At 31.7% G+C, this 18,221-nt stretch overlaps 1 protein-coding gene across 4 annotated transcripts in view; it reads right to left on the bottom strand.

The window, feature by feature from the left end:
• Positions 1-5,370: 5,370 nt before the first annotated feature.
• The window catches only part of LOC139524651 (multidrug and toxin extrusion protein 2-like), a 49,647-nt gene continuing 36,796 nt past the window's right edge, over positions 5,371-18,221 (bottom strand). For 3 of the 4 annotated variants that reach the window (XM_071319612.1, XM_071319614.1, XM_071319613.1), the window contains exons 11-19: positions 17,338-17,451; positions 15,763-15,830; positions 15,299-15,407; positions 13,692-13,767; positions 12,704-12,773; positions 11,886-12,018; positions 7,943-8,037; positions 7,302-7,350; positions 5,371-5,909 (exon numbers count right to left, since the gene is read on the bottom strand). In XM_071319612.1, coding sequence (XP_071175713.1) covers positions 5,617-5,909; positions 7,302-7,350; positions 7,943-8,037; positions 11,886-12,018; positions 12,704-12,773; positions 13,692-13,767; positions 15,299-15,407; positions 15,763-15,830; positions 17,338-17,451 — 1,007 coding nt within the window. In that variant the 3' untranslated portion in view covers positions 5,371-5,616. The remainder of the gene's footprint in view (positions 5,910-7,301; positions 7,351-7,942; positions 8,038-11,885; positions 12,019-12,703; positions 12,774-13,691; positions 13,768-15,298; positions 15,408-15,762; positions 15,831-17,337; positions 17,452-18,221) is intronic. The other variant, XM_071319615.1, reaches the window with a different exon arrangement.

The raw sequence follows: 18,221 nt of genomic DNA, 5'->3' as shown, positions 1-18,221 counted from the left end.
CTGATGTGTTTTATTTTTATTTTTAGCCAAATTTCATGAACTCATTTTATTTGCTAGTTTAATAGATGACAGAGCTCTGAATACTTTGAGTACTTGTTGCCTATTTTACCCTCAAGTTATGCAGCTATGTCAATTACATTTGCAATGGTTGTATTGACCTATTTAGAGTTTGCATGCATGAATAACACGATGAGTGTCACATGTGATGAACCTTCCGGAGCACCTTAAATCAGCCCTGGTTTTTCGGTTGGTTTTGTATTGTATATCTTTATGTTTTGTGCCCTGATAACTGTCTTATGACAATTGTTGTCTTTTGCCACGAAAATCTCGGTGGTTTGCGACTTATGAATTTGAATATTCCTTTGGAATCTTTTGCCTATTTATTTTAGCTAATTTTATTTTATATCGTTCCTTAAATTGCCGATACAATTATTAATTCTTTATATATTTATTCAAGTTGTCAGTTGTACTCCGGCAAATAAAATATAATTAAGTCGCATCAAATTCCATTATATTGACAACGATGCGTGAACAAAACGTTTTTGACTCATTTTTTCCTTTCGTTGTCTTTCTTTTGATAATATAGCTATAACATTATTCGGGAATATGTTTTTTCTTTAATCGCAATATTGAATCTACATTTGTTATGATTAGGAAAGGATAAACGTTGATTGTTATTGATTGTTATATTCCTGAATTGAACTTATAATAATGGCAACAGTACAATTGTCAGCACACATAGAGAAAATGATCAACAAGAAAATTGAAATCTAACAACATGTTTAGTGCATTCAAGAGTTTTTTCAAGTAGTTTTCACCAGATGATATTCCTTACTCAATAGCTGAAGCTTGTTCACAAAGATCCATGTTATAATGTTATATTACTTGATTCCAACACTCCATAGAAATGATATTATGCCAATTTGCATATGTCTGTTGCGTGATACTCCTTCAGTAAAGGTAGACTGTTAGTTCATTTGCGGTTATGGTTATACTCAATAGATATTCTTAAACGTCAACCTAATGATTTTACTGACTTATGTATGTACTACCTTTGAAAACATTTTAGGGGGTCCACAGTTATCCAGTGAATGCAGCTATTCAGACACCAAACCAAGTAACGAGGACTATCGACAGCTGTTTAAACAAATAGTCGAAGAAAGCCCGCCATCTCTGTTTAAAGTTGTTATATGTCAACGATGCTTTATATTTGTTGTATTACTGCTGGTTTTAGTTTTTAGTATTGTATTAAATTTGTTTTTCCATAGTAAGTTAAAAAGTGATGCAGAATGTTTTGTCAATGATACAATGTACAATGTCACCGAACATTTGAATATAACGACGGTAATCCCATGCCAGCCTTAACCGATAGGACTTTTTGAAATAAAAGTTAATTGAAATAAAACAAATATCTTGAAAAAAAGTTAAAGCTTGTCACCAAAAATGAGTTTTGTGTTGCATTGTTTAGTTAATTGATTTGAGTTTCTTTTCCAAAACAACTATACACAATTATCATAACTAATAGTTTACCTAGGGCATTATCTAGACTCATAACTATTAAAGAATACTCCTATACTGATGTGTTTTATCTTTATTTTTAGCCAAATTTCATGAACTAATTTTTTTGCTAGTTTGACAGATCACAGAACTCATACTACTTTTGAGTACTTGTTGTCTATTTCACCCTCGAGTTATGCAGATATGTCAATTACATTTGCAATGGTTGTATTGGCCTATTTATAGTTTGTATGCATGAATAACACGATGAATGTCACATGTGATGAACATTCCGGAGCACCTTAAATCATCCCTGGTTTTTCGGTTGGTTTTGTATTGTATATATTTATGTTTTGTGCCCTGCTAACTGTCTTATGACGGTGGTCGTCTCTTGTCATGACAATATCGGTGGTTTTCGACTTTGGAATCTTTCGCCTATTTTGTTTAGCTAATTTTATTTTATATCGTTTCTTAAATTGCCGATACAATAGATTAATTCTTTATATTTTTATTCAAGTTGTCAGTTGTACTCCGGAGAATAAAATATGTTAAAATTCTATTATTGGTTTGCAAAAAATAGAATTAACTTTAATTGAAATGTTTCAGTCATTTACAAAGACAGTCAGTAAGATTAAGCAGTTACAGCAGTTACAGATCCTTTTTGATACTTTTGAAAAGAAAAACAGGCGACAGATACCGGAGGGACATTGGAACTAATATGTCGAAAATAAAAAGACAACTCCATTTCTAAAAAAGAAAAAGACCAATAAAAAAACAATACTTACTTCAAACAACTTTACATTGAAAACTATAGAACGGGCAACACGAACCCCACCCAAAACTGGGGATGATCTAAGGTGCTCTGGAAAGTTCCACAAGTGGCACCCGTCGTGTTGCTCATGTTATTTACAAACCCTGTTATAAGACTTAATTCGGTAGTTGCAATTTGGGGAAAAAGTATGAGATTGTAGAAACAAAATTATGAAAACCAACTCGTGATGATGTCCGTAAAACTTACAAAAGGATGACTTCAACTTTACCACTTTGAAACTCTTGGTTTAATAGTTTCGTATTGAGGATTAACCCTCTATCAAGGAAATCAAGATGGGGAAATACAAGTTCTGGAATGTCGTTTCAATTAGAAGGTTTATACTCCATATGCGGGCGCATGCTGGAATGATGTGACATAGACATGGTCAGTTCACAATTGGAAACCTGAAATCGTCTCTTTTACTATAAAGTTTTGTTTCCACCTATTATATATCTAATCAAAAGAAAAAAAAGGTCAAAGTTTTCTCAATTTTTCTTAAAATTAGTTCAATAGTAGAGTATGTTTGAAAATTAAAAGTAATGTTTTAGCAACTATAAGAAAACATATGAATAGTCATTTAATATATATTTGATGTACAAATGCAATATGTATTATACAACTAAACACTACACTGATTGATAAGGGGATTGTAACAGGGAACATCAGGAGGAGCTTAGACTCCTGAAGGATATTGTAACAAGCTAATATTTGAAATAGATATTTAATTATGTTGTTAAAAAAAGTTTTGTTTTCAACAAGCCAAGATATGAGACAGACGTACCTGTATATGCTGTATCCTTTATCTCAGTTTCGATGAACATAACCTTCAAATATTGAATTATGTAATGATAGAACATCGTCTTTATAGCGAAAAGTAAAGTTAAAGGATACTGCTTACTTTCTTTCCTTCCTTAGAAGTTCCTGATTGAAGTGAGCCGTATATGATTTAAGGAACTAGTCGGCAAGAAGAGGGACATAATTTGTTCCCATGGGAATGACGATTGTTTGTTGAAAACATGTCCTCCCAACGTGACAAATATGTTGTCAATCAAGAATTCAAGCAACTTGATAATGTCAGTTTCAGAGAATTTGTTGTTAAGAGTCGGACTGATTTTTAAAAAAGTAATATTTTCCACACCTTAAGACAAGATACTTTATCCAAGTAAGCCATTTTGTTGTATCAAACAAAGCAGGACAAACTCTTTCAATTTGTCTATTACTGTGGATTCATTTATTTTCGTCGACACAAATTTGAGGATTTGATCATTTAATTTCGTAGTTTTGCCAAAGTCTGCATGCAAGCCAATTGAATATTTACAATTCGTTGACAATTTAAATTCGTGGTTAACCTGCACCTACGAAATCCACGAAAATTTGTATCTAACGAATATAAATCCACAGTAGTTTGTAATTAGGAATACTTGTGTAATGTGTAGAAAAGTCAAATGTTTTTATACTATTACAAGATGAAAGAGACTGATATTGTATGTACTATAAAAAAAAGTAAAACCTAAAGCATATTGATCTTTACTTTTCAAAACGGAAAGTTCTAAGCAAAATCAAAAGCTCTAACACATCAATCGAATGGATAACCGTTATATTCCTGATTTGGTACAAGCATTTTCTTATGTAGAACATTGTGTTAACGTTATAGCTAGCTTCACCTTTCATTTGTATGACAGTTGCATCAAATTCCATTATATTGACAACGAAGTGTGAATAAAATAAACAGACATAATAGGACAAAATGTCAAAAATAAGGGTGCAGCAGTCTACAGTGAGTTATAATCTAAAAGATGTTTTGATTTGTTTCAATATCAACTTGCACATTTGATTCACGCCACCTCTAGAATGGGTAGTTTCACAATAATTATCTTGAAGCCCGGCTTTGATTTCTGAAAACATTGATGTTAATAATTTAAAAAGAGGTTTCGTGGAGCACTTGGAAAACCCAGCAATTAAACTTGTTTAAAAGGACAAGTATGTAGTTTAGGTATCAAATACAGTGATGGAAGATAAAGTTCTTTATCATTGCTCGAAATTCTAAAGAAACATAGAACATTATCCAGGATTCAATATTGAATAAGTATCGATTTGGTATATAATGAGTTTTGAAGAAAATTGTACATACTTAATTCATTATTCAAACTGTTTGTGTAATTTGTTTACAAACTAAACAGATGTTTTTGGGGCTTTATCTGCATGGACACCAACATATTTGTCATGTAGGTAGAACAAGTGTTTTGCAACATTTGGGTCTTTTAAAATTGATGTAGCATGGGTATTGATAGACTCATTCATTTTCTTAATTCTGATTTGTATTAACGACCTCATAGTCTTAATCTACTTGAAAGGAATATGCACGTTTTCTTTCTTGCGTTTAGCGTATTGCCTGAATTGATCAGTTTATTCACAACGGTATACACAATCGGGAGATAAACCCAGAGGTCAAATTGCCATGAGAACAGATGTCTGTACAATAATCAAGTGTACTAAAGAAGTGATCATATCAGAGATCTAACTTAATACCAAATGCTATATCGAATAAAATTCATCGTAATTAAGTCTAACACTAACGAGTTAAAACCTAGCGCTAAACCTCTCACTTGTATGACAGTCTCGTGAAATTCCGTGATATTTACAACGATGTGTGATCAAAACAGACATAATAAACTAAATAGTCAAAATAAAAATGATTTACATATTGTACAAGTGACTGACTCAATATTGAAAAGGTTCAAATATACAGTTATTAGAAGTTATTAGAAGCACGAGCCTTAGACAAGATAACGATACAAAAGAGCGATCAAAAATGAGGTATTTGCATATTCCGTAAGTATTCTCTGACAAGAACCGATTAAAGGTAAAATGCAGTTAAATGTTATTTTTACATATATGACTATTGAGACGTTTTTTGAATATACCAAAAACCCATAAAACTTCATTTATTGATAATAACCCAATCAGTAACCGTACTTATCTTTGTGTTGTACATATACTTTGTGTTGTAAATGAGATTGTAGGATAATATGTCATGCCATTAATGCAAGAATTATCACGCGGAGACAATCAAACATTTATATTGCCAAACAAAACAAGATACAATTACATACAATATGGTCTCTTCTGATATTCCAATGCATTATTCATAATCTTACTCAAATCTAAATGTTCAAAAGCATTATTCATAATCTTACTCAAATCTAAATGTTCCAACGCATTATTCATAATCTTACTCAAATCTAAATGTTCCAATGCATTATTCATAATCTTACTCAAATCTAAATATGCATATGCAGTGATGATGGTTAAGGTTGGCAAACAATACCATTACTAGAAACATTAGCATATTCAGTCATATTATACATTGTATTAATTACGCTACATTGTGGGTTATTTCTATATATATGATTACAGATCATATTCATAACAATACTCGCTACTAGAATCAGTAGTAATGAAACAAATAGTAAGCACCGTTGACATATAATCAATTTATACAATAGTATGGAGGGCTCTCCTTTGTTTTGTTCAAACAACTGACGATAATCGTTATCACTTGGTTTGGCTTCTGTATAACTACATGATGTGCTGTGATTGCCTGAAATATATATTTTTTTATAGGTTAAGTTAGTGTCTGATATGATGCACGTGTTACAGAAAAATATTTCTTTTGAGATTCTGTAAGAATCTATCAAGTCGTTGTGATTATTTTATATTGTTTTAGATAACTTTCTTTGTTTTTTCTTAAGATTTTCGTATATCTATATTTATTTTATTTAGATAATTACACTCATAAGTTTACGACAAGAAATCTTCATATGCAAAAGACTTATGCATATGGTATTTGCTAACAAGTTGATTATAGCAAAACTGAACTAACAACTTTTTTGTTTTCATGTTTCAGTAGTATTTTCTGCTAAGTTTTGTCAAAGATTTAAGATTTCAGCCTCCAAGTTTCATTTTGTTATAGAAAAGACCTGATAATGACAAAGACATTTGGTATATACTTAATTCTAGGGTTGCTAAGACATATGAAATGTTAGCATTCGATACAATGAAAATATTGAAGTGAAAAGAAAGATACCAAAAAGCAAATTAACAAAACTTTCGAACTTCAAGGAAAAATTATAAACAGAAAAACCTATGCAAATGAAAAACATCAAAAGTTCACACTCATCAAACAAATAGATGACAACTGTTATATTCCTTACATGGTATAAACAAGTACCCGGCCACGTCCACTAGTATTTTTGTCCATCTGATGAGTTTAGCCTTTTTCAACTGATTTTTATAGTTCGTTCTTATGTTGTACTATTATACCACTGTCCCAGTTTAGGGGAGGGTCGGAATCTCTCTAACATGTTTAACCCCGCCACATTATGTATTTATTTGCCTGACCCCAGTCAGGAGCCTGTAATTCAGTGGTTGTCGATGTTTATGTGCTACACATTTGTTTTTCGTTCATTTTTTGTACAAGAATAAGGCCGTTAGTTTTTTAGTTTGAATTGTTTTACATTGTCATTTCGGGGCCTTTTATAGCTGGCTATGCGGTATGGGCTTTGCTCATTGTTGAAGGCCGTACGATGATCTATAGTTGTTAATTTCTGTGTCATAATTTGGTCTCTTGTGGACAGTTGTCTCATTGGAAATCATATCACATCTTATTTTTAATATTCAATATAATGAAACTAATAATAATGGACTTTTCTTACTTTGAGCTTTACAATTGTCTATATGAATATCAATCCACATAATTCAACCTTAATGTTTTCCACAATCAACCGACATTGAACCAATTAGACTAGTATTTGTTTTATCTATGTCAAATAGTTATTCATATTTAGTTATAAATCAGAAAAAAAACTGGCATATTAAAGTTCTATCGAATTTCAAAAATGTGTTACATTGAATAAGAGGAAAATCAATGTCTACTACATGTGCATTACTGTTTCAACTCTATCACAACACTTTGATATGTTCACAAACTAACCTCCATAATCAGTAGGGTCTTTTATGTTAACTGCTGTCATTTCTTGAGCCTTCAAAAAATATTGTTTTCAGTTATGAATTTTAAACATATATTGGAAAAAAAAACAGTACACTTTTTTTACAAGCATCATTGTAATATATAATTTTTTTATCGTATATCTAGTTCACTGCCACTGATTAAGCATTGAATACATGCAATTGAAAATATTGATGTGATATAATAAAAATAGACATACCGTGTATGGATGATAAAAGGACAACGCACATGTGGAAAATACTTAAGTAGCATACAGCATTATACATGTGGTGATTGACTATTAAATATAATATGCACAAACGTGAATTCAAACATCAATATTCTTTTAATTTTAAATATTTTTAACTCTTTGTGTTATCCCTGTCAATTTTAACTAATAATGTTTTCGTCAAAACATTTTTATTTTTAAAAGAAACAAACTGTATTTGGAATTGTAATGCCTTTTTGATAAAAGTGGTATTGTAAAGAACGCAATGAAATTTTCAGTTTGAAATATTTTTACAAAAAAATCATTTATAGATACAGAAAACAGTTATACTAGTAGCTCAAATCATGCAGGATGAAGACATTTTATGTTTTTATTTTAAAGCACTAAGATTTCATACCTTTTTACATTCATTTTCCCAGTTAAGTGAATATGTCTTCGCAGCATACAATATAAACATGATTACAATAACTATAGAGAAAGCCCACCATACACCTAAATAGAAATTTGACATTGCACTGATTTTTCTCAGCTCAAAACAATATTTTTTTGATAAATATTTTTATCACGCGAATCTGGAAGCATTTTTCAGGTAATCCTCTAGGTGCTCCGGAAGAGAAAGGAGATCATGTACCTGGGAGGTTGTTATAATTATCTTGTCGACATTAGATGTCATGTACCTGGCAGGTTGTTATAATGATCTTGTCGACATTAGATGTCATGTACCTGGCAGGTTGTTATAATTATCTTGTCGACATTAGATGTGACACCCGTTGTGTTGCTCTGCTACGGAAGAGAAAGGAGGACATGTACCTGACAGGTTGTTATAATTATCTTGTCGACATTAGATGTGACACCCGTTGTGTTGCTCTGCTACGGAAGAGAAAGGAGATCATGTACCTGGCAGTTTGTTATAATGATCTTGTCGACATTAGATGTCATGTACCTGGCAGGTTGTTATAATGATCTTGTCGACATTAGATGTCATGTACCTGGCAGGTTGTTATAATGATCTTGTCGACATTAGATGTCATGTACCTGGCAGGTTGTTATAATTATCTTGTCGACATTAGATGTGACACCCGTTGTGTTGCTCTGCTACGGAAGAGAAAGGAGATCATGTACCTGGCAGGTTGTTATAATTATCTTGTCGACATCTGATGTGACACCCGTTGTGTTGCTCTGCTACGGAAGAGAAAGGAGGACATGTACCTGACAGGTTGTTATAATTATCTTGTCGACATTAGATGTGACACCCGTTGTGTTGCTCTGCTACGGAAGAGAAAGGAGATCATGTACCTGGCAGGTTGTTATAATTATCTTGTCGACATTAGATGTGACACCCGTTGTGTTGCTCTGCTACGGAAGAGAAAGGAGGACATGAACCTGGCAGGTTGTTATAATTATCTTGTCGACATCTGATGTGACACCCGTTGTGTTGCTCTGCTACGGAAGAGAAAGGAGATCATGTACCTGGCAGGTTGTTATAATTATCTTGTCGACATTAGATGTGACACCCGTTGTGTTGCTCTGCTACGGAAGAGAAAGGAGATCATGTACCTGGCAGGTTGTTATAATTATCTTGTCGACATCAGATGTGACACCCGTTGTGTTGCTCTGCTACGGAAGAGAAAGGAGGACATGAACCTGGCAGGTTGTTATAATTATCTTGTCGACATTAGATGTGACACCCGTTGTGATGCTCATCTAAGTACAAATTGGAAGTCTAATTCGGTAGGTCACAATTTGGAAATACAAGAGGGATTGTGATTATGAAAACTTTAATTAAACATTAAGGTCATCATCTGTGAAACGACGAATATTCCAAATCGGATAACCAATTTGTGGTGATGTCCATAAAATTTTCAACGTGATTAATTCAACTTCACCTATTGGAACTATTGGTTGATACAAAATAGGAGACTGTGGTATTATTGCCAATGAAACAATTCCTTATCCTATCACTGATAACTGGCTTGTGAGAAGCAAATATCTATCAAGCAAATTATGATGAGAAATGCAAGCCCTGAAGTATCGTATTAATTGGGATAAATAACCTATAGGCAGACTCTGTTTAATGTTGCTACATAGAATTGAAAAATCTCAATTTGGATATATTCATCTCTTCTGTCCTGCATTTTTGCGCTCAACCGATCCTCATTGTTCATTTTTTTTTATATAAGTCAAAATATGAAACTCGTATTATCTGTTGTATCTTTTATTCCAACGTAGATGGGAGAATATCCTGATAATGTACATTTCAGAGATTATTTAGTTTTAATCAGAGTGATTACTTTTACACGGTACGGAAGTTCAAATGGGATAACTCCTAGAAACAAAACCTTCATCGTGATTTCCTGTCTCTATGCATATTAACATAATACCGTTTATCTGTTTTTTTCACTTGTGTTTAATTTTATTTTTATTCGCGGCATATACAGAAACGCGAAAATTTTACGCGATTAAATATCCCTGTCTATTCCTAGATTTACAGCTGTTCTTTAAACGTTTCATAGATAACACTGTTAATTATCAATACAAGTTCACATAGAATTTATTTGTATAGTCATTCAACCCTAAAGGTGAAATTGCATTGTTATATAAAATCAGTCTTTTGTGTTGATTAGTAAATCAAAAGAGTGTGTATAATAAGTTGAGAAATCTGTTTTTATAATAATTAAAATTTGGTAATCATACTTTTCTAATCTTTTGACAACATATAAGTCAGTTACATGTTCAAAAAATTACCGACATCTATTGATTGTTGTCATAACTTGACCTCATTGCAATTAATGTAAAAATTAGATTATAATAAATAACATTTTAACGGATATTTACACAAATATGCTTTCAAAACGATCTGTTAAACTATAAGAAACTTGATTAAGATATTCATTTTTGTCTTGTCACAATGGATATAATTTAAACAACTATTAAAAGATCTCTGAATTTGTGTATTTTAGTTTGTAGTACACATATCAATTTGTTACCGATTATCTGGCAGTCATTTACATTTATGATTTACAACAATACAATATAGTGGTTTTTTTTGCGTGTATTTTCCCATTCAGCGAAAATTATACACAGCGACAATTTAATTTGCCCATTTTATCATTTTTCATGAAATTCTGTCGTGTGGTTTCAGATGAGTTGCAATGAGAACCTGTTGTCGTTGTATATTCAGACCAAATTATAAATTCAAAGAAGCTTGGAACAGAAAATGAAATAATAATTTCCTGTCTATATGCACCAGTGCATAGTATCCCTTGAAAATTTTCAGAGATTCATGAACATCTGTTGGGTGGTTTCGTAAAAGTTGTGTTGACATGAACAGAACCACCGGACGGACGGACTGACGGACAGGCCAAAACATTTTACTATGCATTAATTAGATTTTTCTTTATTTGTTTAAGCAGTGGAAATCTATTGCAAATTCATGGCTTCTATTGTGATTGTTTTCATGTTGTGTTTTTGATTTTCTTTAAAAAATGATTTATTGAATGATGTTATTGTAGTTTACAAGCCGATGCCAATGAATATTTCTATAAAATAATATGTAATAACAATATCGGTACCAATTTTTCTGCACCAGATGCGCATTTCGACAATACATGTCTCTTCAGTGATGCTCGTGGTCAAAATATTTGAAATCCAAAGCTTATATAAAAGATGAAGAGCTATAATACAAAAGTTCCAAAAATTATAGCAAAGTCCGTGAAAAGAATCATAGCTTTGCATGAGGGAGATACATTCCTTAATTTATAATAATTTCTTACATTTTGTAACAGCAAATTTTAATAAAACAAAAAATCCGCATTTTCATGCCAGTACCGGAGTCCTGGCTACTGGGCTGGTGATACCTTCGGGGACAAACATATTTATAAAAAAAAAACCTCATAGGTCGAAAATAAAATGACTGCGCTGTGGCAAAAAAAGAAAAAGACAAGCAGACAAACGACAGTACGCAAAACACAAAAAACCCTAATGACTGAACAACGAACACCACAGAAAAATGGAGGTAATTTCATTAACTCACGAAGGGTAAGCATATACTACTCACCATTTGACATTCCTTTTGTTGAGGTTTTGAAATGGCTTTCCTGGACCGAAACACCATTTGTTTCGACTATGAGTCTTATATTTTACCTGGTAAACCTGCTAGCTATGTAAGGAACCAGCAAGTTTCAATTTAAAAGTCTGTGAGTGAACGATAGTTTCCGATTTTGAGCCGAAATAGTCTTGCTCATACTCCGTGTTAAACTATATCCTTTCGCACGCGTGAAAACTAAAAATAGGTAGCTTGCATATACATAATATGCTAGTATTTTAACTACTAATTGTACCTGCTATCTTCAAATTGGTATACAGTACGAACACTATCAGGAGCGGTATTCCTATAATATAATGTGCTATAACCGTTACAATGCCTCCGAACTTCTGATGGCCTGTGCCTCGTAAAATGCCATTCAAAACCATCTGCAAAGATGATGTTTCACTTGATTCAAAAGCCCCAAAAATAATGAAATAATGTGATAGTTTTTTTAAACGTGTTGTTTTCATCATTGGACTTTTGGTGAATTTGTTTGGTCTATTTAGGTCTGTTTCGGATATAAAGACTTTAAGCTCATAATGCTCCTATGTAATTACTCATCCGTGGACATAAAATAAAGAGACATCAACACCAATGAAAAGTTTATTTGAATAGGATTCACTTTCTCACATTTCGTTTTAAATACCTAATATGAGATAGTTACTTTTTACTTGTTCGCTGCTGATTTAGACAATTTAATGCTGAACTTTATCATGCTCGTAGTTACCGAAAAAGAAAACAATATAGGTATCCTCATGTAATTGGTAGTATGAAGTCGTGTCGTAGGAATATCGTTTACTACGATAAGAAACATTTTTTTTATATTATGTGTGTGTTAAGGTAGCACAAAAGATGTTGTATGATTGCCAATGAGACAACTCTCCACAAGAAACCAAATGACATATAATTTAATAACTATAGGTCACCGTATGGCCGCCAACAATGAGCAAAGCCCATACCGCATTGTCATCTATAAAAGGCCCCTAAATGAGTTGTTTTCTTTTATACCGATTTTGTGTTATTGTGACGGTATTAACTTTATAATATTGATGTTTACGGTGAAATATTTACCATTGTATTATCGAATAAACTAAATATAGCTAACAGCGGCATCACTTTTGAAGTCCAGTGTAAGATTTCGCTACAATACAAACATTTTTTTTTATTAAACATCATGTCAAAATGACAGATTTTAATCGGTTAATACGAGGGTTATAATTTTTTTACCCTTGATTCATTGAAGAACACAAATCTGAGGGGTGTTAGTGATCAATTATATCCACTGGAAAAACATTGTCAACCTGCGTTTTGTATCGGAATTACTGGAAGCTAGTTTAAAGCTTTAGCAAAGAATAAATAAATCATGTTTGGTTTGTAGAATTACATAAATAGTACATTTTCCCGACTCAAATTTCAGCACTTCTGTGTTGACCTGAATTATCATTGATATGGTCATAATTATAAATTTACTGTTTACAAAACTTTGAATTTTTGAAATACTTAGGCCTTTCTACCTCAGGTATAGGTTAATTTTTGGCAAAAGTTATAGGAATTTTTGATGCTCGATGTTTTATTTGGCCTTTTAACTCTTTTTGATTAGAACGTCACTGATGAGTCTGTAGTCGACGAAACGTGCGTCTAGCGTTAATTCAAAATTTCATTCCTTGTATCTAGGATGAGTATATTTTCAATCAGTGCACATCTCTGTTTACGTAAATAGTATAAACAAATAAGCCACTTATTTTATACAAAAAGTAACTACACATTTCAAAAATAATATATATACGTCAGTTACTTAAGTTATGTCGATTGTGGTTTTTTTTATGCTTTTGTGATGTCAATTCACCGTTTCAGCATCTAATGCATCCTGTGTAATATTTTCAAAAGTGTGCACCAAAACGTCCTGATTGGTCATAAACAATGGAAATTTAACCAATGACGTAACGTTATTTTCATTTTGGGGTACGAACAATGAAATGATGCTTTAGATTCTGAAACGGCGAATTGTTCGAATTGTTCGATTCAAGCTAACAAGTTTACTTATAACAGATTATCTTACCTATCACTTGTATATGCTTTTGGTGCAATGTCTTTCATCGAAAGGTAAAATGTACCAATAAACAAATAACTCAGGCCTAAAACAACAATTGATTAAATTAGAATGCACAAAATAATGTTATCATATTAGAAGGAATAATACTTGATGTGTTTTGTGTCCTACCTGAATTAACGAGGCCCCTCATGGGGGGGTCCTAGTAATCACATAATCACCATTTTTTTGCCAATATAATCACATAATCATTAAATATTTGCTTATCTTTAGTAATCAAATAATCATAAACTAAAAATACAGTCCTAGGTAATCAAATAATCATGAAATATTTGGCTTAATAATCAAATAATCATTAAAAAAACGGCCAAGTAATCACATAATCAAAAACCCCATGAGGGCCCTCATTAACATTTGCAGGGGTTTGAGTGTTCCAGCTGATTGCAAACTCAGTTGTTAGTACTGATACAACTATTTTTTATCACAAATGGAAGAGATGCATTCTATACCACGGGGAATTCAAAGCAGTTAAGTGAAGACACTGACTACGCCATGAAAAAGTTCAAAACAACTAAAAGATACGCAAAAAATATCTCCAAACACATTACATAAAGGACTGGAGAGTGAGTAATACGATCCTTTTAGAATATTAGGCAATATTTGGAGCTCCACTAGTGTAAGCAATAATTGCTACCCTAATCATGCTAATGGCACCTAAAATGTGCTTCATTTTAAGTAAAAAATTGAATTAGGTGATACGTCTTAATCGGGAAAAAGTGGACTCATTGTGGAATCAATTGGAACCTATCAATGGTCATCTGTGAACAAGTTTTTCTATAACTGTCAACCAACATTTTCAAAGGGATGACTGTAATCCTTTAGTATCCTTGGTTAAATAGCTTTTCTTGAAAAAGTAACCCCAAATCAAGATAATAAAATCTTTGGAAAATCGTATTTATGTAAAGGCACTAATTGAATTACTATAGAGCTATCCATTTTGTCGAATAGTTCTAAATCGAACCACATTGTCCATTTTTAAATGGAAGTCATGATATGAGGTACTGACATATGTAAATAAAAGGTACCAAAAAGGATATTTAAACTCATGACAAACTGACATTGCAAAAATGTCAGAAAAAAAAACCCCAAAGAAGGAGAAATTTTACAGAATAAAACAATACATTATGTTCTCGTTGCAAATAGGTCATCATATATGCTGCTTTGTCATTAACGTGCACTATTATAACGGAATATAATTTTGGAATGTTATATGATTTACACTTTTACAAAAATGTTTTAAATGAACATTTATGTAAAATTACAGACAACAATAACTTTAAAAACCGAAAATCGGTTAACAAACACTTAACATAAAAGTAAGATATAAAGATAGCCATGAACAATCACAAATTATAAAAGGACAGGCAAAAACAGTCAACAAACAATTAAACTTCGTCGTTTAACATTGTCTTACAAACTCAACATTTATCAATGATATTAAAAAAGAAGATGTGGTATGATCGCCAATGAAACAACTCTCAACAAGAGACCAAATGACACAGACATTAACAACTATAGGTCACCTTATAAATGAAATTAACAGTAAAATAACCTACATCCAAACAAGATTCCAACTCTAGATGACGTCTGAGCTTTTATTGGATCCCCAGCTCCAACATTTTGTCCAACTTTTATACATACTGCTGAAGATATGCCTAATGAAATCTAAAATACGTTTAAATGAAATGAAACATTGTAACTGTTACAGTTTAAACTTCGGTATAACATAATTAGTTTTCATTTCACTGATGAAAAATCGTAACGTACAAGCGTACGTTTCCATTTGTAAAAAGAATAAGCCATATAAGTTATCCATATAATAATAGAAACTTTACAACTTCAATCTAATTATCCATTAGGTACCGCGCATGTAGCAACCCTCAATTTTGAAAATCATAATAGGAAACACAAGTAATAAATGTCGTATTAACTGGTTATTATTGAATCTGTATGCAGTCTTTCATCCTGCATCACGGAAGTACTATTTTCATACCAAAAAAAAGAGCAAGAATATACTTACCATATATGGTAAACTATGTATCTGGTACACAATACTATGTGCTGCTAACTGAACTTTTCCAAGGTAACCTTGTAATGTAAATAATATATGTATTTATTCTATGGTTTTCATGCATCAAAAGCGAAATATTGAACGTATACTATTACTTTTCTATGTACTTCTAAATGTGTACTTTTCTTTGAACCAATATTTACAAATTCAAGTCAGTAAGATATTCATATGGTCCTGTGATACACAAAACAGATAATGCATCCCTGTGATTTACTTGTGGCACTGACGTAACTGATGTTTTGTCAATGTAATTTCGAGTTTCATTTTGTCAAGTGCAAATTGTCTTGATTTTACTGTCATACATTATGAATAGTCACTATTTTTGTTTTCAAGAGTGTATGAAAAGAGTATATTTTACATAGAGTCTTGTCATTTAGTGCCCATTTTGATTGTTATGTCCTTTTAATCAACGGAAATTCAGGACTTAACTTATATTTATAAAACCATGCAAGAAACACACTTATGCTCATTGTTTTGATATGATTCTACACACATCAATGTCAGGGGTTACAAGAAAGTTAAAAAAATATATATATATAATGTGTCAAACTTTGTTCCTAAAAAAATGATGTTATTATTAACTAATTAAACAATTTAAAAGACTGTCAATTTGATTTCAAAATCAGAAGGTTCATACGATTTGGAAACTTTACTGCCAGAGATGGATTTCACTGTAATGCATCAAAGCAGTTTTTAATAAAAACAAATATTATCCAAGATCTTAAAAGATATATCAGTTGCTTTTCATTGTGTTCTGTTGGTTGAAATAGTCTTACTTTTGATTTTGTAAAGTTAAACTTCATTGGAATTTACATCGGAGTTCGGTATTTTTTATTATTAAATTTTTAAACACATCAATTCTTTTTATATTGATCTTGTTTAAAAATAAATTTGGTTTGTATGTACAGAAGAGATATCGTATTAGATTTACTAAGGACACGAGCACACGCTATTCATCAAGTGTTATTTTCAATTGAAATTAATGTACGTAGTTTGCAGCAAAAGTATAAATATGTAAGATGAAATAAAAAAAGAATAACTGATGTTTATTTTATAGATTTAAAATTCTATTATCATTTTTAATTTCAAGGGGAAAAAGTAGCCTGATCATGAAATTATTTTTTCTCCATTATCTTTATCAGAAATCATATTATGTAACGAAAAAAAAACATTTACCGATAGAACTTCTAAGATTTTAAGATGTTATTAAAATTATACTCGGAAAACGGTATTTTTTACTTGTAATGCAAAACAACAGTTTTGCGATAATGAAGTGTATCAATTACAACCAATTAAATATATTTGGTCGTGTAGGTAAATCTTGTTTCCTTTTTACCAAAAAAAAAATGATAAGATTGAGAGCATGAAAAAGCTGAGATTGAAAATTCTTGCTTTAACGTTTACAGAATCACAAAAATCATACAAGTCCAAATCCAAAACAGAAACATCTCACTTTGGTCTAATGTATTAAAGTAAAAATTGCAATATTCAGTTTCCAAGAAAATACATAAACTACCTACCTACCTACTACTATGACTGATATTTCAAAACTCCACCAATCTACTGATATCATAAATATTCCAGGGATCGCTAAATTTAGAAATGTGCCCCATTCAAGGAAGGCTTCTTTTCTACACCCTAAAAGCAAGAAATCAATTTTGAGTAACTGTTCAATTAGAAAAAAGAAATACAAGACACATATTTCTTAAGATAAATAGGCAACCTGACATCACTCCCAGTTTTTGGTGGGGTTCGTTTTGCTTAGTCTTTAGTTTTGTATGTTGTGTCTGTATGTTTTTTTTCTTTTTTTAGCCATGGCGTTGTCATTTTATTTTCGATCTATGAGTTTGAATGTCCCCCTGGTATATTTCGCCTCTCTTTCATATTATTTTACATAACCTTTAGCTTTTGATAAATATACCAAGATTACGAAAATGAGTTATTTATTTAATGCACGGAATGTTTTAATCCGAATCTTGACCAAAATAGTTTTTTTATGATTTCATTGATCTTTTTGTCCTTTTCCAAAGTCTGGAGCTTATAGTTTAGGTGTTGTCGTTTGTTTATGGTTGTCATATTTTTTTTAGTAAAATTTTTTGTTATGAGTAAGGCCGTTAGTTGTTTTTTACATATTATATACATTTCTCATGTCAGGGCCTGTAATAGACGACTATACGGTTAGAATTGTTCTCATTGTTGAAGACCGTACAGTTGCAGATAACATCCACTTTATTTGAAATTATGTGGAAAGTTTGTCTCTTTTGCGATTATACCACATCATTGAGAGTCAAAGAATATGTCCATGTAAGTTCTAATCAGTGTGAATAATAGCTGTAAAAGACACTTCTCGTCAGTGTTAACAAGATTTTCAAGCGTGACGAATCAAATTCATAGTTATGGTTGACCGC

Source organism: Mytilus edulis, chromosome 5 (assembly GCF_963676685.1).
Source record: "Mytilus edulis chromosome 5, xbMytEdul2.2, whole genome shotgun sequence".
Taxonomy (NCBI): Eukaryota; Metazoa; Mollusca; class Bivalvia; order Mytilida; family Mytilidae; genus Mytilus; species Mytilus edulis.
Note: the sequence above shows the minus strand (reverse complement) of the source record. Positions and strands in the feature narration are given on the sequence as shown.